We start from the raw sequence: 20,571 nt of genomic DNA on the forward strand, positions 1-20,571 counted from the left end.
GCCCATGTGTCTGAAAGCTTACACTAGAAACAATGGCTGGAAATTATCTGAGATTACTCTAGAATAGCAATCCTTTGCTATTCTAGTATATGTACATATATATACATATACACACACACACAAGCTATTATTTCAATGCCCAGAAATAGGGAAGCTGTAGGAGAGATGTATTTTTCTGATAAAAGTTCTAAGAACAGTAAGAACAATAAATTTTACATGATTTAGCAATTAACTAGACAGCTTCATGAATCTTCAAGTTCTCTAACATTTTCTCCTTGTTCACTTCATAGCTATAATCACAATTTAACAACTTCTCTGCCAGAGACAAACAAAAAGGGGGCAGGATTTAAAATTTTTCCAAAAAGGATAGTATTATTTGTTAGTTATAAATGAGGGGAAGTTGAAATTATGCCTGACAAATGAGTACATTATCTACAAATATGTTATCTGTGGATTTCATTTGAAGGACAAAGAAGGACATCCTTGCAGCTAGGAAGCCTTGGGCTCAAATTCTAACCATAACCACATACTGGCTGAGCAAACATGAACAAATTATTTAAACTGTCAGTGCCCTAGGCAATTCTATAAGATTATAAATTGATGATTTGGTTTAAGGAAAATTATGCCTTGAGAGTTTACCACAACCAATCAATAAATTAATAAACATTTGTATACACCTGCTATGTCAGGTACTGAGCTAAACAATAGGAATGCAAAAAGAGGCAAATGACAGTCCTTGACCTCAAGGAGTTCACAATCTATTGGGGAGACAACATGTAAATAAATAATATATACAAAGCAAGGTATATGCAGAATAAATAGGAAGTAATTAACAGAGGAAGCCAATGAAATAAGTATAGAACAAAAACAAAAATGCATTTCATATAGCCAAACTTCCTACTTAATGTGGATCATTGAGAAGTAATTACTATTACTATATAGTATATGTCATTATTACTATAATAAATAGGAAGTAATTAACAGAAGAGTCCAATGAAATAAGTATAGAACAAAAACAAAAATGCATTTCATATAGCCAAACTTCCTACTTAATGTGGATCATTGAGAAGTAATTACTATTACTATATTGTATATGTCATTATTATATTACTACATATATTTATATATACATGTTACTATATAGTATGTATCATTATTATATTAATACATAAATTTATATCTATATACATATTACTACATAGTATTCTATGTAGTAGAATGTCACCCACTCACCATATAGCAAATCATCCATATGGATGTTATTCCTTTCATACAGTACCTATTCTGATCAAACCAACTATATGAAATATAGTTGTTTTGTGGCTTCTTAAATGGGTAGAAGAGGAAATTTTTGGCCATGCTACTGTAAATACTTTCTATTAATTAAAGCAATCCTTCATTCATAGCTTTTAGGATTGGGTTAATGAAGGAATATTTGTATAAGTAATGTTCAAGAATAATTTCATGAAACCCAATACATCTCTTTCTTTATGGAGGACCTTGAGGCAAATGAATTTCTTTATGTAGCTTTTACCCTTTCGTCTCAGAACTTTAGATTTTGAGCACATATAAGTAGTAGAATCTTGTATAACTTGGGCATTACCTTATTTCGGAATCACTATCATCAGCTGAATACATTACTATTTTCATGATTTAATTCAGATGAGAAAGACTTTACCTTATCTTTGGGATTATGAGATTGACTACTTAGAATAGCCATTACATTTAATGAAATGTATAGCTTTATTAGCTATAAATCAATTCACATTCATGCCAGTCAGTTCTAAATGTCCAGCAGCTGCTAAAAGATCCTAAAAGAACCTTCCCATTTCTTCAAGCAATGTTCAAAAAGGCAGTAATTCTTTTCTCTCCTGAATTCCTTTTCATCTGTCTCTATTTTTAGCATGTGGACTCAGAGACACACCTGGATGTGCTAATATAACCTGCAGCTGAGTCATAGAGTACAGTTCCACAGCTGGTGCTGTGATAGGATGAGGCTTTAATGCATCATTTAAGAAGACAAAAGCCTACACTCCATTTTCCAAATAAATTTATTATACTTTGCTGCAGAGGTCATTACATTTTTCCTGAATTCAAGAAAAATTCTTTGCTGAACCACAGGAAATGAAATTTCAGTTCAGTATATGCTATTTCCATTTATTGGTATGGGGATGTAAAGTCATTTGTATTGCAGTTGTTTTCCAGGGAATGATCATTCTGAGAATACAGTTATACTTGGAAATAGGTCCATGATTCTACCTCTTTTTGAGTTATGATGGATGCCCTCCTGCTTCTCCCATGTCAAAAATCAATGCTTTTTTTAAAAATTAAGTTAAACTGAAATTAATTTTGTCTTGATGTAAGGAGAAATTTTTAATAGTTTAATTTGAAGCAACAGAATATACAAAAACGTTTTTTTTTTAAAGCTTCCAGGATTCATATGACATAAGAAACTGATCTTAAGTCTGAATTCTCATAAGAAACTGATCTGAAGTCTGAAGTTTTTGGATTTCAAGTTTTTCTAGGCCACATTATCAGAGTCCTATGATTTTGATTGTGTCAAAGCATAGCTCAGCACTAAGGATTTCTTTTTGGGGCTCACAATGCAGGAGACCACAAAAAATAACCTATCGGTAATTTTTCATTGTCTACTCTTTGCTAGGCACCATCCTAGATGCTGAGGATTGTACAGAGATCATTCTTCCTCTCAATGAACATGCATTCTATTAGGGAGATACAACACGTTCATAAATAAGTATATATGGAAAATACAAAATAAATACACAGCAATTTGTAGGGGAGCATTGAAAACTAGGGACATGGAAAGGACTCTTGCAAGATGTGGCAACTGAGATGTGTTTTAGAGGGAGCAAAAATTCCCAATAAGCAGAGATGAGGAGAAAGGATATTCCAGGAATGGAGTACAGTCTGCGTCAAAGCATCGAAGTGGGAGATGGCGCGTTGTACAGTGGGACCAGGAACGGGGAAGGTTGGCAGGATCATGGAGTGCAGTGCCAGGAGTAATATGCAAGAAGTCTGGGAAGATAGGCTGGAGGCAAATGTGAGAACTTTAGATGTAAAAGAGATAAGTGTATTTTATCCTGACGGTAAAAGATATTCATCTTGTGTAGAGGAGTGACATGGTCAGATCTGTGTATTGTTTTAGTCATGTTTCAGGCATGTCTGACCCCATTTGGGGTTTTCTTGGCAAAGATACTGGAGTAGTTTGCTATTTCCTTCTCTAGCTCATTTTAAAGATGAGGAAACTGAGGCAAACAGGATAAAAAATGACTTGCCCAGGGTCACACAGCTAGTAAAAGTGTCTGAGGCCAGATCTGAACTCAGGAAAATGAGTCTTGCTGACTCCAGGCCTGACACTCTATCCACTGCACCAGGTAGGTACCCTGTAGAGATGTGTGATAGGACAACCACTTTAGTAGTTATAGGGAGGATAGATTAGAGAAAGAAGAGGCTGGAGGTAAGGAGACCTGTTAGGAAGCTGTTGCATTGGAGCTGATGAGAGCCTGGACCAGGATGTCCTAGTGGGAGTGAATAGAAGAGAACTGATGGGAGAGATGCTGAGGAGCAGGAATGGAAAAGACTCAACGACAAATCAGATATATAGGGAGGGAGAAGGAGGAATCAGGAATGTTGTTAAACTTTGTTAAACTAAGTGACTAGAAGAATGACCATCAGAAATAGGGAATTTAGAAGGAGGTATTGGTTTGCGGGGTAGGGAAAGATATTAAAGATATGCTGAATTTGAGAGGCCTATAGAACTAGAGCTCAAGAGAGATGATGGCTAGATATATAGGTTTGGGGAGGCATCTAGGTGACTCAGTGGACTGAGAGTCAGACCTAGAGACAGGAGGTCCTGGGTTCAAATCTAGCCTCAGACATTTCCTAGATGTGTGACCCTGGGCAAGTCACTTACCCCCATTGCCTAGCCCTTACTGGTCTTCTGCTTTAGAACTAATACACAGTATTGATCCTAAGATGGAAGTAAGGGTTTAAAAGAAAAGATATATAGGTTTTGGACTCACCTACATAGAGATAGTTGAATGAGTAGAAATGAAGTATCAAACGAGTTTAGAGAAAGAAGAAAGAACCCAGGACAAGACCTTGGGATATGTTCATACATAGGGGATGGGACATAGATGATGAACCTCCAAAGACTGAGAAACCTTGGTATTACAAGTAAAAAGAGATCCTGCTAAGTTGTCTTGCTCAGTTTCCTTAAGGTACATGACAGAGTAATGTCGCAAAAATTATGGCTTTATTTCCTAATAAAGGAAAATGAGAAAAGACCCTATATATTCTAAATATTTAGAGTAACTCTCTTTGTGGTGGCAAAGAACTAGAAATTGAAAAGATGCCCATCACCTGGGGAATGGCTGAACAAATTGTGGCATATGATTGTGATGGAATACTACTAATAACAAGAATAATAAGAAACAATGAACAGGTTAATTAAAATTAAAATTAAAATTTAAAATTAAAATTATATATATTATATAAATTAATATTAAAAAACAGGGAAAGAGCTACATGAACTTATGAAGAGTAAAACAAGCAAAACCAAGAGAACATTATATATAGCAACAGAAATAATGTGTGAAGAATGACTTGTGTATGTCCTTCTCCAAAGGAGGAAATATTAGTAAATAGCAATAAGCAAGACATAGTTTTATATATACATATATCTTTTTGTCAAATGATGCCTTCTCTAATGGGAGGAGAAGAGGGAAGGAGGGATTTACTTGGGTATTTTAATATAAGAAAGAAAGAAATTTAAATTAAAAAAGAAGGAAAGCAAAGAAATAAACATTAAGTGTCTACTATGTACTAGACCCTGCACTAAGTGCTTTATAAATATCTCATTAGTATAGAAGAAAGGAAAAGTCAACAGGGTCAAATTTTGCAGAGATATCAACAAGGATGAGGACTTTTAAAGATCATTGGATTTAGCACTAAGAAGGTAATTGGTGAATTTAGAGCAAACAGTTTTAGTTAAGTGATGAGGTAGAAAGCCTAATTTCAAGGGATTGATAAGTAAGTAGGAAGTGAGAAAATAGAGAGGATGAGGGCAGGTAACCCTTCCTAGGAGTTGGCTTTGAAAGGAGACATCTAGGATAATCACTTGAGGGAATAGTAGTGTGAAGGCACAGAGAGAGGAATCTTGTATATCACCTCTAGTGGCATGAGTAACTCCATCTTTAAAGACTCCATTTCAATAGAAAACAAACAGGATAATCCACCTTTTCCCTTTGTGTTTATATTTTGGTTCTTCTCTAATTCTCCCTGATATATATATATATATATATATATATATATATATATATATATATATATCTATATATCTTTCCTTTGGCCATCTGTTGTCCCCATCATAAAATGGGGGCATGCTTTGCTTTGTGTTTTTTTTTTTAAGATTGTTTTGTACTTGAGGATTTTTTTTTTCAGAAAGGAGATTATTGGGAATTATGTTATGTTTGTCTAAATGTTTAAATTAAAAGCAATTTTAAAAACTGAAATATATATATATATATACATATAAATCAAGTTTGGCCTTGTTGAGAAGAATGATCACTCCATCTCCTAAGTTAGAGATGTTGAGGAGATATAAATTGCAGAATTGGGGAGAAGAGCTTGAGATAGGTAGTCTTAATTTTTTCAGTTAGCAATGAGGCCAGGTCCTCTGCTAAGATGAAGAGGGATAATGATGATGTTGATCTAGTTCAATTAAGAAGAAAGATATTTATAGGTAGTGGGACAGAGAATTGATAAAAAGTAAAAGGATTCTTCTTGTGCAGCAGTGAGGACCCATTTGAGATTAGATAATATAAAGTTAAAATTAAGTAAACTCAGTTGGAACTCTTGAGTGACTTTTTTCAGTGTTGTTCAGATCATGAAAATAAGATTGAGCAAGAATAAAAAATAAAAAGACAAATTTGGGGAGTAATTCAAGATTGGGAGTTTAGTATTTTTTTTTTCAAGAAAAACCCAAATGGGGTCATAGTCAGACACAACTGAATCACAAAAAGTTAATATGTATAGAACACAGGGCCTTCTAAGTACTAAGGATATGCATAGGAAATTAAGACAATCCCTGCTTTCAAGAAACTCACCTTCTAATAAGATCCAGTCAGATAAGGGAAAAGATCAAGGAATGATAACCCTCAGAAGTCACATTGCTCTGGCATTCAGACATCTCTTCTAGTGTGATACTCTCTGTCTCTCTCTGTCTCTCTCTGTGTCTATCTTTGTCTCTGTCTCTGTCTCTGTCTCTCTGTTTCTCTTCCCCCCTTCTTCCCCCTCCCCTGTCTCTCATACTATTTTACTAGAAAATTACTTCTGTATATAGACTGGCCTATAACAAGCATCAGAGCTTCTTGCTTTCTTCTTTCCTGTACCCTCTACAAGCCACAATGGAGTGGAAGAGACACTGACATCCTCTTTAGGACTAGCCAACAAGCATTTATTAAGTCCTACTGAATTGAGCCATGTTAAGACAACAGCTACCTCCTTTCTCCTGACCTCATGTTTTTGTGATTGTGATAACTACAATGTGTTTCTTAATACAGGAAAAACTTTGCTGTTTGTTATTTGGGAGGTCTTAGCAAAGAAGAATTCTAAGAGGGGATTTGCTGTTCACTGGTTATCCCCCACATGTCCCCCCTTTCCTCTGGTTGCTTCCTTTGTTCTTAATTTCCAGACAGAAGCAAAGAAAAGTACAGGATTTACACATAAATCAGCATTGTTTGCCAAAGTCTGCCCCAACAGAAATCTAACACCTTTCACACCAGAACAACCGCAGAGACAGTAAATAACAATCCTCTAGCAAACAAACAGGGGTGGAAACCTAGCCTACATAGGGGATTTCACTCAGTTTCATACAGATTATTAGAACAAAGCCCTCTTGGGGGAATATCAGAAATGCCAGTTTCTACCCAGAGAACACACTTTGGCTATATGCTTATCTATTTGTGTGCAAAAGTCTATCTCTTCAATATTATATGAACTTGAGGTGGAGGAAGGTATGTATGGGGTGGAAGTGTTTCTAGGTGAGAAAAGGAGGAACTGAGGGGATAGCAGGTGAGACCATGGTCCTCTTCCTTTGTCCCTGGTGGGTCACTGAATTTATATCAACTGAATAACCTCTGAATTTAACGGAATAAAAAATTATCAGCCCCATGGTGTTTTAAGCTTCTTCCTGCTATCAGTCATTTTAATAGAAATTTAATTTTTTTAATATTTTAAAATCAAATTGTATTTTTCATTGAACAAAAAGCTGCCCTTTCTCCCTCACTTCTCCCTATTAAAAAGAAAGTCTTGTAAGAAATATATATAATCAAGCAACATATTTCTGCATCTAGCAATTATTTTAGCAAAGCCCAAGATCCTTTTAATGAGGTTTTTAAAAATTTTCCATTTTTGAATCAAGAAAATGACTTTTTCTTTTATTTCCGTGGCTTATTTTCACTCATCCAGGACCAAGAAGGTTTTTCCTTGGTCATGATGACAGAAGATTATAATTAAAGTCTGCCATAAAGGAGATCAGACCCTCCTCTAATTCACTCAAGATTTTGGTTTTTATTTTCCATGCAAAGCTTGGACCAACTTGACCAGTTTTTTTCTGTAATTTGCTTCTATCAGCAGGGAAGCAAAATGTTATTTATTTTAAGGGTATTTAATGTTCCTTTAGAAGGTGCTTATGTGATTGGCAGGTTTGAGTTCTGCAGACCTTAATCTAACCCTGGACCCAACTCAGCACACATAGGCAATTATGAAATAGCTGGAACTCCTCTGGAGAAGCTCAGGCTCAGAAGCCTGTTTATGATTTGGAGATTGTTTGGCTATAGTTGTTCAGAAGCACAAGATTCTTATAGTTTCTTCCATCATGACATATTGTTCATAGTAGGCTAATATTCTTTAACTTTGGAAATAATAGTGAATAATAATAAACTAGTGTTTAGATAGCACTTTAAAGACTGCAAAGCACTTTACAGACATTAAAGTGACTTGCCCAAGGTCACACAGCTATTCTATTCACTGTACCACCAAACTGCCTCATAAGTATGTCACAGTATAATTATTTATGACATTAATCCAAGTCTATGGGAAGATGGGAAATTATCAATTGCTAATCATTTTTAGGTACTAACTGGAATAAATTGTGACTTAATAGGCACAGATAAAAGGCTCCAGGACTCATACTTAGTGTGAGCCCCATTACATTCACTCTGTAGGTAACCTACTTGCTTTAAGTTTAACAATATGTATATTTAACTTTTGCCTTCTGCCTTAGAATCAATACTGTACATTGGTTCCAAGGCAGAAGAGCCTAAGGGCTAGGCAATGGGGGGGTGTCAAGTGACTTATCCAAAGTCACAGAACTAGGAAGTTTTCTGGGCTAAAATTTGAACCCAGGACCTCTTGTCTCTAGGTTTGGCTCTCAATCCACTAAACCACCTAGCAGCCCCCTTATTCATATCTCTTAAGCAACTGCATGGAACTGTCTGGGTTCCAGCATTGCCTATGATGCTTACAACCTCAGGGACCTTCAGCAAGTTGCTTTATTTTCTTGCATTTGCCTCAGTTTCCTCTTCTGTAGAAGATATGGTTAAACTGTATAGTCTCTATGGCAACTTCAGCTCTAAAAAGACTCTAGGAACTGGCATAAATGTTTCTGATTTCTTTTTTACTGGAGTACATCTTAAAAACCAAACAGAGGTCATTGCTAGAAAAGTAATCTTTTCTGAACAACCTGTTCAGGTTTTTAGGTTGGGCAACCCAGAGGACCAAGCAGAGGATTTTCTTAAAAGGAGTAATTCTGGCATTGGGGGAAAGACTCATTGACTCAGGCCATCTAGATAAATGAGTCTGAATTGTGAAAAGAAAGAATTATACTTCTAAAATAATACTTTAGTATTTCTAGAAGCTTGAATTGAGCTAATAGAATATTTCCTAATGGATTTCCTCAGTTTTAAAGTAGAGACATAAGCGCTTGGATATTAGCGTGAATGTATGTAAATATCCCATTTCACTTATTACCTGTATGACACTTGAACTCTATAGGTTTTACTTTTTTCATCTGTAAAAACAAGACAGAGAGAGGTGGACTAAATGACCCCCCAAAGCCTCTTCTATCTCTCAAATCTCTCATCATAAACATGATCATGCCACAGGTCTGAAAAGCGTAGAAGCCAGGGTGGCTATCGCTTGTCTTTTGTCTCTTTTTGAATTTCCAGCACTTAGCACACAGTAGGCACTTATGTTTGTTGACTGAGTCTGAAGATCTGAATTAAAATCTCAACTTTGTGTCATATTTCTAATGTGACCTTGTACAAGTCAATAATGTCTCTGTACCTCATATTACTCCTCTGTAAAATGACTGTAGGGTAGAGGATCTCGAAGATACTTTCCAACCCTAAGCCCCATGATATCTTTTAGACAACTTTCAATAAGCATTTATTAAGATCCTATTATAATACTTATGGTGATAAAGGATAATGGAACTGTATAGTTCTGCTTGACTGTGGCTAAACTAGTAATGAGAAAGATTTGGTCACTTATTTGCTGTTTTATCAGAAAATAAGTGAGAGTATCTGACATTCTACTTTGGGGTACACCATCAGTCAGAACTAAACTGCAGGGAGCTGAATGAGATTGAGTAATATGGTCCTTTTCTGCTTTGTCATACTCAGACACTCTCAAAGTATGTAAAGCACATGTTTCAAATGTTTTTTAAATAACACAATTAAAAAAAAACAAGCCCATTATGTGATTTGGGGTTTTGATTTTAAAGGATTGCTTTTTTATAAAAATGATATGAAAATAGGTTTGATTGATTTTATATATGTATATATATATTTATAACTCAGTGGAATTGATTGTCAACTCTGGGAGGTGTGAGGAATGAAGGCAGGGAAAAAACATGAATCATGTAACCATGGAAAAAATTTAAAAAGAAAAAAATATTTAAAAAAACCCCAAGCCCATGGCTGGTAAGCATCATAAAATCATCCATTTAAATATGCTTCCTCCTTCTCTGAAGTATTTATTATTAGCTTGAATTAGCAGTACCTTGGTTTGTTACAAACTATGTACAAAGTACCATGCTGGTTTTACAAATAGAAAATCAAAAAAATCTTTGCTTTCAAGGAGCTCACAGTCTAATGGAAGAGATAACACATATGGAAAACAAGGCTTAAGGAATCAAAATGAATCAAATGGAGCTGGAGAAAAGGATTTTCCTTTTCTTTTCTTTCCTCCTCTTATCTTCCCTCCCTCCCTCCCTCCCTCTTCTTTCCTGGACAAGTCACTTTACTCTGCCTCATTTTCCTCATCTATAAAATGAGCTACAGAAGGAAAGGACAAATCACTCCAGAATCTTTGTCAATAAAACCCCAAATGGGGTCATGAAGAATCAGACACCACTGAAAAACAACAGGCAAATGCAATCATCCTCCCACTTTCCCTGTAAAGAAATGGCCATCCTTAGGAAAACTGTAATGTCCCTTTCCTTTATGCCAGTCCCCTCCTCATTTGTCCACTTTCCCCCAAGCAAAATGAAATATGTGATAAAAGCATTTGAAAAAACAAGTCAAGGAGTACTATGAAATAATGTAGAGTACTTTATAATAGCAATGATAATATCCAGAAAATTGCAGTTTTAATAACTCATTTGTTTCACTTCAAAGTATGTAAAACACACTAATTACAACAATTTCTGTGAGTTAAGTATTGATTATTGTACATATTTTAGAGATCAGGAGTTGAGTCTTTGAATTTTCCTTGTATCACACTCTTCCAAGGCAAGAGATAAAAGGAGCACATTGGTCCAGGTGAAATGACTCCACTTTACCCAAATTGCTTATTGGAGATCCTGGACAGAATTGCAATCAGCAGACTTCAAAGAAGTGATAGTTGTTAGACTAAGGTCAGTCAATGCCCCTAATCAGTGTGGTAGGAACTTGTAATGATGCATTGATTGTGACTGAAAACTCAAATTCATGTTCAAGGGCAAACGCCATTGCAAGTAATATCTCTTTGGAATAGAAAGGGATCTGATGTTCTAAAGGCTTATTATCCCTCCCCTTCAAGTTGAAACAAGGCATTTGGGCACTCTAGGCAAGATTTGTAAATCCTATTTCCCGCCTTCTTCCCTCTGACCTTGAAAGCATGAACAAAATTTCGATTCAATTTATTTCAATATAGTGTTTTAAATTATATTTATATACCTTGAGAGTGTCTTTCTAGATTTAGTATCCAATATTTTATTCATTTTGTAGTTATTTTAAAAGGGATTTCTTTTTCTATTTTTTTCTGTTAAGCTTTTTAAAAATTGCTATATATAAATGCTAATAATGTTTTGTGAATACATAATATATATTGCTATAAATTCCTTTAGACTTTTAAAGTAAACTATCCTGTTACCTGCAGACAGAGATGAAATTATCTTATCCTTGCCATTGTTTATTCCTTTAATTTCTTTTGTCTAATTGTTATCACTAGCATTGCTAAAATTATATCAAATAATAATGGGAGTGGTTCAATTTAACAATATGAGAGTGGTAGTACTAGAAGATAGAAGATGATAATTATTTGATTACAATTGCACATTTTACTTGTACTTCTAAAAATATGTTTGATGATCCATTCAATTTTCACAGTCCCTTATGCATATAGAGATATAATTCCTATAGTTCTGAGAGCGAAGGAGAGTAGCATATGTTTATGTATATGTGTGTGCATTTGTATTAGCTATGATTGAGTATATTGAGAACTAGTTTTAGAATCAGGAAGACGTGACTTCAGAACCCTCCTTTCATGAACCTGGGTAAGTCATTTAACACCCTAGGCTAATGTTCTACAAAACTTTAATCCTATATCTCTAATAGTCAAAATGTACTATCAATAAATGTTTATATTTTTTAAAATTCTGTATGTTTCCTAACATATTCTATAAATTTCAAAACATAAAAATATAAAACAAAAGGATGGAAAAAAGATGAAATAAATAATATATTAATATTTTAAAATTTTAACGCTACAATTTTTTGCTTCCATTTGTACTAAGTTCCTTCTCATTTTCTGTCTTTCACTTCCATTGTCCTCTGTTGTACCTCACCAGGTGATTAAAAATATACAATTATTTTAGAAAAATCACTGTTTGCTTATTTGTTACATTAAAATACCCAGATGATTTCCTCCCCTCTCCCCATTAGAGAAAGCATCATTTGACAGAAAGATATATGTATATAAAAAAGTATAGTTTGCTTATTTCTATTTATCAGTTCTTTTTCAGGAGGCAGATATACATAGGTCATTCTTCAAACAATATTTCTGTTGCTATATATAATATTCTCTTGGTTCTGCTCAATTTGTTCTTTATAAATTCATGTAGATTTGGCCTTCTCTCTGTTCCTAGATTGTGACCTCTCTTCCACTTCATTTCCCCCCCAGGTTTTCATCATGCTTCTTTTGGACACCATATTAATCACAATATGAATATTCATTATTTGAAATTATGACCACCCAGAAATATTGGAGAGATTAGTCAAACTGCCTGTTCCTCTCAATTACTCAAACATTTTATTTATTAGATGCCTTTATATATACAAAGATAAAATGAAATAGCCCCTGCCTTCAAGGAACTTACATTCTCTCCATTTCAGATCCTCCTGGATATGGTTGGCTTTCATCCACTGCTACCACCTCCTTGGCTAACTTAATTTCGTAAGCATACCTGGAGATATTTCTGTCCACCAATCCAGATCTCTGGCTATCCTCATCTACCTACACCAGCGGTTCTCAACCTCTCAATTTGTAGCAATGAGAATGCATAATGCCTATCAGGTATTTACATTCCAAATCATAACTGTAGCAAACTTACAGTTTTGAAGCAGCCACCAAAATAATTTTTTGGTTTGGGGTCACGGCAACATGAGAAACTGTATTGCGGGGTCACGGCATTAGAAAGTTTGGGAACCACTGACTTAAACCATTGTCTCTTTACCTTTGCAACAATAAACTAAATGGCAAATATGAACGAATAAAGCATTTGTTAAGTTCAAACTATGTACAAAGTACCATGCTGGGATTACAAATAGAAAATTAAAAAAAAATCTTTTTAGTTTTAGCTACAAGTCAAATGATCCTTAGGGTGCATCAGCAAAGGAGATGCTAATGCTTCTTCTTTAATGTCTTTCTACTGATAAAATCATACCTGTTTCTGATGCATAACTATTTAACAATGCCAAGAACTTTGGTTCTAAGAACTTTCCTTTCTGGAAATTCAGTGTATATAACTGGAGCACCTTTAGAAGAATAGGACTTGCTTCCCAAGATAATGACTGGGGGTTCCGGGCTGGAAACAATGGTTCTTGGGTCAGTGTCTTGGAATTTCTCTATAAGAGTCTTGGGAGAGACAGTAGCAGAGGTGGTATTGGCAATTGGACTTGCCTGGGGCTGCTTCCTCCCATCTCTTCCTCAGGCACTTTGCTATCTTCAGGGCACAGCCTCAAAGATACTTCATTGCTTCAACTAGCCTGGCTTGCCTGTTGCTATGATTTCTTGGTAATTAGAGAAGATAACTAACCCTTCCTCTCCAGGATATGCCTCACTAGATGATGACTATTAGGGTTGAGCTGGAAGCAGGAGCAGTGGCCTACAGAACTGCTGAGCTGGGGGGTTTGGGAATTTGCCTGTTGGTGGCAATTGGTCAGCAATTGTTGCTGGTGGTGATGAGTAAGGTGGGTTCTTCCTTCACAATGATTTGTGCCCTCACTGATCGCTTGAGGAGTTGTGCTAAAAGCAGTCTAATGGTTTGGGGGAATGCTGATATTCAAAAAGCTCTTAGCTTCAATTTAGTCGGCTGTCTTCATCCAAGTCTGAGGGGAAATGGTAGCCAAAGTGCTGGTGATTGTAGAATGTTGACATACCTGGCACATACTGCCTCCCATTTCTTCCTCAGTCTTCTTTGCTGCTCCAGTCATTTTCCTCCTCACCCTGCCCTCCCAACGCTATAGTGTGGAAATTTACTCTGGCCAGCTGGCTTTTGGAGGTAAAACAGACAGTTTAAGTGCTTGGAAAAGTTTCCCATCCGGTGCTGAAGCAAAAAGTGGGCGAGTTTTGAATGGCTTGCAAACAGTCCCTATGGCAGGTTACTGGGCCACCATTCTTGCTTGATCCCACTCTGAAGTATCTCTGGACTCTTCTTCTGTTAGCTGGCTTCTTTATTCATGAAAAGGAAATTTCTTTACTAGACTATACAGTAAGGCCACAACATAAAGAATCCTAAACGTAGTTGTCATTCTTGTATGCCCTATCTCCAGCTTTCTCCTTCCAGGGACATTCTTATGTCAAGTGTGAGCCTTTTTAGAAAAAATCCTCCAGGACTTTCAGTCCCCGGAAGTCCTATGAAATAGTCAGCCTCTATGTCCTTGTCACTGGTTACACTGTACTATTACTTTTTCTTTCTCATCATCTTCATAATTCGGGAAGTGCCAATTTACAATGAACACAATCAACCCTGATTTAACAGATCTCCTCTTGGCTCCCACAAAAGTTTTCAAACAAAAATGTTTTTCGTTGTTTTGCAGCCAGTTATTAGTTCTTTGATTTACTATCATGCCTGTGTTGTTACTGATAACAGTGGTGGGCAGTCAGTAGCACTAAATTTGTGGTTGACTGAATGCTTAAAATACCTTCCTAATTATCTGACATCCACTGATGGTTAGTGTTGGAGTAAGGAGGAAAGTGAACATCAACACTTGTATAGATGAAAATTATATAATTAACAGTTCTTTAAATAAAGGTAACACATACCACTGAATTCTGCATTTCTCTTTCCTTTCCATACACAAAACACATTGAAACAAGATGTGATTTACAGAAGCATTTACATCACCTCATTTGTGTTCGGTGGCATTTGATAGAATTTTTTTTTTATTAAACCCTTACCTTCCCTCTTGGAGTCAATACTGTGTATTGGATCCAAGGCAGAAGAGTGGTAAGGGCTAGGCAATGGGGGTCAAGTGACTTGCCCAGGGTCACACAGCTGGGAAGTATCTGAGGCTAGATTTGAACCTAGGACCTCCTGTCTCTAGGCCTAGCTCTCAATCCACTGAGCTACCTAGCTGCCCCCTATTTGATAGAATTCTTGATAAGGACTGCTTCCTTCATTTTTTGGTGACAATTACTAGGTACACCCAAAATGTCATAGTTCTATTTTGTGGAATCTTTTAGTGTTCACTGTAACATGTGGTTTGATGTATTACAAACTAATACATACATGCTACAGTGTGTATAATTTTTTGGCCTTTAATATATGCATTGAATTTGTAAAGTAATCATTTAATGTGTCCCTCATAAAACTCCACCTCTCCACTCTGAAGGATTATGATCTGGGTGATCATCTACTTTACCTGCCCCTAGTATCAGCTTCTCTTCCCTTTTCCTGTCTCACTTGCTCCTCTTAATAGTTTTTTTATCTCCTTTTTCTTCTTCCTCTCATAGGTTGATTTTTACTTATTTGCCTTGGCACATGGAAAAGTCCAGAAGCAATGAATTAAGCACAGTTGAAAATACAGCTAAATATATTACATTTTTAAAAATCATTTTCCATTTAAAAATTTTTTTACATCAAAAACAAATAAACAAATACAACCAAACCTAAAATCCATACCAACCCAAAGATACAAGAAGGTCATAATCCAGGCTTTCATGTTTAACCCAGAAAAAAATCTGAAATAATTAAAAAAAAAAGAGATAGAAATAACAGCTTCAAAAATATTTATCCAAAAAGTAAAGCATCCACTTTACAAAAAACAATTATACAAGGAAAAGATTTAGGGGGATGAGAAAGGAGGGTCAATAGGAGGGGGTTGTCTCCCCTTCCCTGCACCTTGGCTACTTGCTCTTATCAAAACCTGTCTTGTTTACTTAATCATATGAAACAGTGGGGTAGAGATGGGAAACTACCCCAGACCAGGTGTTAAAAGGGGGAGGGAAGGAAATGGATCTATCCCTGGAATTCCAGGGTAATTGGGGAGATTGAAGAAGGGCCCTGGGAGGGTTATGGGAGATGGAAAATGCCCTAGCTCTGGATCTCTATGGGGATGGGTGGTAAGTGAGAAAGGCTAGAGAGCAAGGGAGAAACGAACAGATCTCAGAAGGCTGTGAAGATCCAATATCCACACCTTCATCTCTAACCCTGCAGGTATGGTTGGAGATGTGTTAAAAATTAGCCTTATTACAAAGGACCAACATTGCATTTCTATGAAACATATGGAAATCAACTAAGAGACAGAGTCTGTCTGTCCTAAGAAATAGCAAAGGACTTAATCCTCATTGCCTTGGGTAGCCAGTTAAAGGCATTCATCTTCTCTAGTAAGGGAGGAGAAAGGAGGTGCAGTTATTAGATGGATTTTTCTGAAATCTAGAGATTTAGGGTCTGCCTTCAATCTCCCCTCACAAATGGCCTCTTTTGTCTTTATGTTATTGGTTTGTCCTATCTTTGGAAATCAGTCCTGAAGGGAGAGAGGGGAGGTACTGTTTGGATTGGAGTATCCGAGGAAGGGGGTCTGGAGGATTGTTTGGAAAGAAAGGGAGCCCTTTAGGGCAATAGGAAAGAGACAAGATGGCACTAGCCCTCAGGGCACGCTCCTCTCCAAGTCTTTCCTCTCAGGCTGAGTAGCTGAGGCTGTAGAATAAGCTCCCGAGTAAGAAGTGGGTGGCTCCAGCAGGAAGGGAAGCCTGTCCTAAGAAAGAAAAATGGAAAGATTCCTGTTCTGATCCTGGTAGGGAAGATGATGGAAGAATTTGGCCCAACCCTGATTCCAAGCTGAAGACTTGTGTAGCTCACAGTCTCCCTCTAAGGGGAAGCCCCACCCCAGACAAGGAGATACTCGAATTCTGCAAAACTGGCAGAGCTGAGAGTTAGAGTCAAAGGGGGTGCGAGGGCAGGAGGGGGAAGAAGGGTAGAAACCAGTGGTAATTACCAGATGTCTCCTTACCACTAAGGGCAGCTCCAGGGAAGAGAGAGGAGCTGCAAAACCCTGTGCCTGAGGTGGGGTAGGGAGGGGAAGGGCCACCTCTGTTAAACGAATCAGGAAACTAGCTTCTCTGGCCTTAATTAGAAAGCTTTGGCTGTAATTTGGATCTTTCTAAATCCCTTCCATAGGCCCCAGGTATGCTTGCATGCCTCAGTGCGTGTTGGGGGCTGGGAGGGTAAGTGATCATCCTTTGTTGGTCCTTCACCCTGGAGGGTATTTGTATGTCTCTGGCAAGGAGTCACAAATGATACAACAAGCCCAGGTGGGTGGTGGTGGTGGTGGTGGGGGAAACACCTGTCTCCTTCCTTTGCTGAGACTCCTAGAGTCTGCAACAGGCTTATAAGCTGTTGCTGACATCTGTTCTACTTCCCTTAGAGGCCTCTGGTTTCTATCTCTGATTTGTATCTCCTTCCCCAACTCTGGCCTCTGTTCCTTAGACTTGGAAAGGGAAAAAGAGAGGGCAGTACCTGAGGATGCTACTTCTAGGGGTTTTCACATGCTTGCTAGAACTAGGATTTCCTAAGGATGATATCCCTGGAAGGCCTTCACTCCTAAAGGGTTGGGGTCTGTGTAAAAGGGGGGCCCTTGGCTAGATTCTCTTTCTCGTAAGGAGCTCGGAGTAGGGGTTCCCCTGCCTAGGGACAGCACTTGTGAGTGGTATTCCTACTCAGACCCTGATGGTCTTTGGCAGGTTCTTTGGGTACAAATTACTTTGTCTTTATTTATCATGTCCCTCTCCTAGCTGTCTGCTCCTGCCTGAGAACAGTTTTGGTGCGAGGCGGAAGAATGAAGTTGAGTGAAGGAGGGGCGTGGAGAGGGTTGGAAAGGGGATCAAAGACCATAGAAGCTTGGAGAAGAGCGGGTCAGCATCAGAGGTGGGATGAGTCTGTGGACTTCGCCCAGCGGGTCGTAGAAGACTTGTAGATGGGCTGCTGCTCTCTCACTTCATCCATTGATTCCTCCTCTCTTGATGGCTTCTTATCCATCTGAGGATACACGACTCTGCACAGCTTCTGGCTCACTGAGGTCAGGGAAGCGACAAAGTCATTGAAACCCTGGGGTTTGTGTTGCCAGGACACCCCCAAAAAGTAGACAGGAACACCTGTCACCATGATAGCCAGGCCCATACCACAAACCACAGGCTCCGACCACAGACTGAAGACCAACAGGAAGGCCCAGAAGAACAGGTAGATAGCAGGGAACAACAGATTTATCTTGATGGGGCGGTGGATACGAGGCTGCTTCCAACGCAGGACAATTTGCCCAGCAATGGTGACACCATAGAACAAATAATTGATGAAGCCTACATAGTTGATGAGTGTATAGATGTCGCTGGTCACCAGCATCAACAGGGTGGAGATACATGTGAAGAGGAGTGCAGGGATCGGAGTTCGACGCTTTACATGGATCATGGCCAGGACCCTGGGCAGGTGGCCCTCCCGGGCTCCAGCAAAGAATAATCTGGAGGATGTAAAGAGAGATCCGTTGACTCCACCAAATGTAGACAGAGCGACGGAAATGGGCATGATCCAGGAGAAGAGCCCCAGAAGCTTCTCTCCAAAGGTCACGGCCACAGCATTGGAGGCCAGTAGCTCCTGGGGGGACATCGCAGTGACATAAGCGATGTTGGCAAAGACATATACAAATGTGACCAGTGGGATGGAGATGAAAATAGCTCGAGGAAGGTTCTTGCAAGGATCCACCAGCTCTTCTGTCACATAATTAAGGAAGTTCCAGCCTGCATAGGCAAAGGAGCCCTGAAGGAAAGCCAAGGCGATGAGGCCGATGTCTGGCTTTTGGAAATTCTCAAATGCATGTTTGGGCTCTAGCCAGTAGTAGTGTCCTTTGTAGATCTGGATAATCCCCATGACGATAATGAGGATCAGGGCCAAGAGCTTTCCAGCTGTGAAGATGTCCTGTACTCGGGTGGCCCATCGAACACTGGCACAGTTGATCCAGGTGAGAAGCAATAAACAGACTCCAGCCAGGAGTCGAAGCCCACACTCTGGAGGAAAACAAATGGGAAAAAATGGCTGCAGCACATAACTGGAGAAGGTGAGAGCGATGACCGCCTGGTTGGTGGGGTAGATAACTAGCAGGGCAATCCACAGCCTTAGAAATCCGGCCAGTCCTCCAAAGATGTCCTTGACATAAGAGTAGTCTCCTCCAGATTTAGGGATAGTAACTCCAAGTTCAGCATAGCACAATGCACCAATGGCTGTAATGAGCCCTGTTACAATCCATACAATCAGAGCAAGGCCCACAGAGCCAGCATTCTCCAGAACTCCCTTTGGGGAGACAAAAATTCCTGAGCCAATGATGTTTCCTACAATGATCCCACAAGCACTGACCAACCCAATCTCTTTCTTCAGTGCTACTCCACCCAATTCAGAACCAACATCTGTGCCAGGATCAGACTCACTCCTGCTTGTGGGGCTCTTTTCAGAGCTGTTTCGGTGCCTGGCCTTTTCTTCCATCGATTTTGGAATGAAATCAACCCCTGAAATTTTCTTCTCCTGTTTGCTTATGTATCAATATGTCTGTATGTCTTCCTAAGCCTTGCAAATAAGAAATGTCCTTTCCCTAAAATGACCCTTCCTCCTGGCCCTTTAAAAAAAGGTACATATGGTTAAAGAAAATCTTAAACTGGTGTGACTATAATTAAGATACTTTCTCTGTGTCCTAGGTTACCACCAAAGAAAGTGGTTTAAAAAAGGAGAAATAAATATGTGTACAAAAATAAAACTATACCAGCTATTTCCTCTAGAAATCACAAAAGTGAGGGGATGCAGAGATCTTGAACCAGGGCTGAGTTCTCCTCAGTTTACACAGGCAGCTATTTCATTCAGATGCACCAAAAGAGACAGTTTGGATTTCACTTCAGCTCTCTCCTCTGACCAAAACCCAAATTGAGTTTTAGCTCAGCTTGGCTCTTTTTTTCCCCCTCCTGCTATGAAGGTAAGAGTATTTTTTTCATTAACTGAGTCTTGGGGGAAAAAGAAAAGAAATAGACAATCTTCAGGTGCTTTCTTCTCTTTCAGAAAAACAAACTGTAGCTCTAGATTTTGTTCCACAGGTTGTGGATTTTCTTTTCTTCTCCCCTCTCCTTCCCTTCTCTTCCCGTCTCCAGCCTTCAGGTTTTTCCCAGTGTTATCATTTATTCTTATAGCCTAGTCTCTTTTCTTCCTGTCCTTCTTATGGTTTTTTTTTTCTTCCTCTGTCTTATAGCTTATAGCTTATAGCTCCATCTCCCAATATATTATCCTTTTAAGTCTATCCAGTGCTAGGAATCCATTTTGGTTTAATCATGCAAATAAGATTGCCCCATCAGGTATCAATCACTCTCACTTTCTAATAGCTGTGTCCACATTCATACCTCCCTAATTCCAACAGCTTTGTTATCAGAGCAGTTACTACAATCAAGTTTCATGAATGATGGATGGCAGGATATCTAGCCTTATATTATTGTGATCCTCTGAGTCAGATTCTTTCAGCTTCCAGGCAACAATGG

At 38.2% G+C, this 20,571-nt stretch overlaps 1 protein-coding gene and 1 long non-coding RNA gene across 4 annotated transcripts in view; one reads left to right on the forward strand and one right to left on the reverse strand.

The window, feature by feature from the left end:
- Window positions 1-20,571, forward strand: part of LOC103105971 (uncharacterized) — a 116,379-nt gene that overhangs the window by 22,707 nt on the left and 73,101 nt on the right. The window lies entirely within an intron of this gene.
- Window positions 15,782-20,559, reverse strand: LOC100030520 (large neutral amino acids transporter small subunit 2-like). Its single transcript, XM_056818693.1, has 2 exons — window positions 17,900-20,559; window positions 15,782-16,766 (listed from the first exon to the last, which is right to left on the reverse strand). The coding sequence occupies exon 1, from the start codon at window positions 19,535-19,537 to the stop codon at window positions 17,930-17,932; it is 1,608 nt and encodes a 535-aa protein (XP_056674671.1). The 5' UTR covers window positions 19,538-20,559; the 3' UTR covers window positions 15,782-16,766; window positions 17,900-17,929.

This window comes from Monodelphis domestica, chromosome 2 (assembly GCF_027887165.1).
Source record: "Monodelphis domestica isolate mMonDom1 chromosome 2, mMonDom1.pri, whole genome shotgun sequence".
NCBI classification, from domain to species: Eukaryota; Metazoa; Chordata; class Mammalia; order Didelphimorphia; family Didelphidae; genus Monodelphis; species Monodelphis domestica.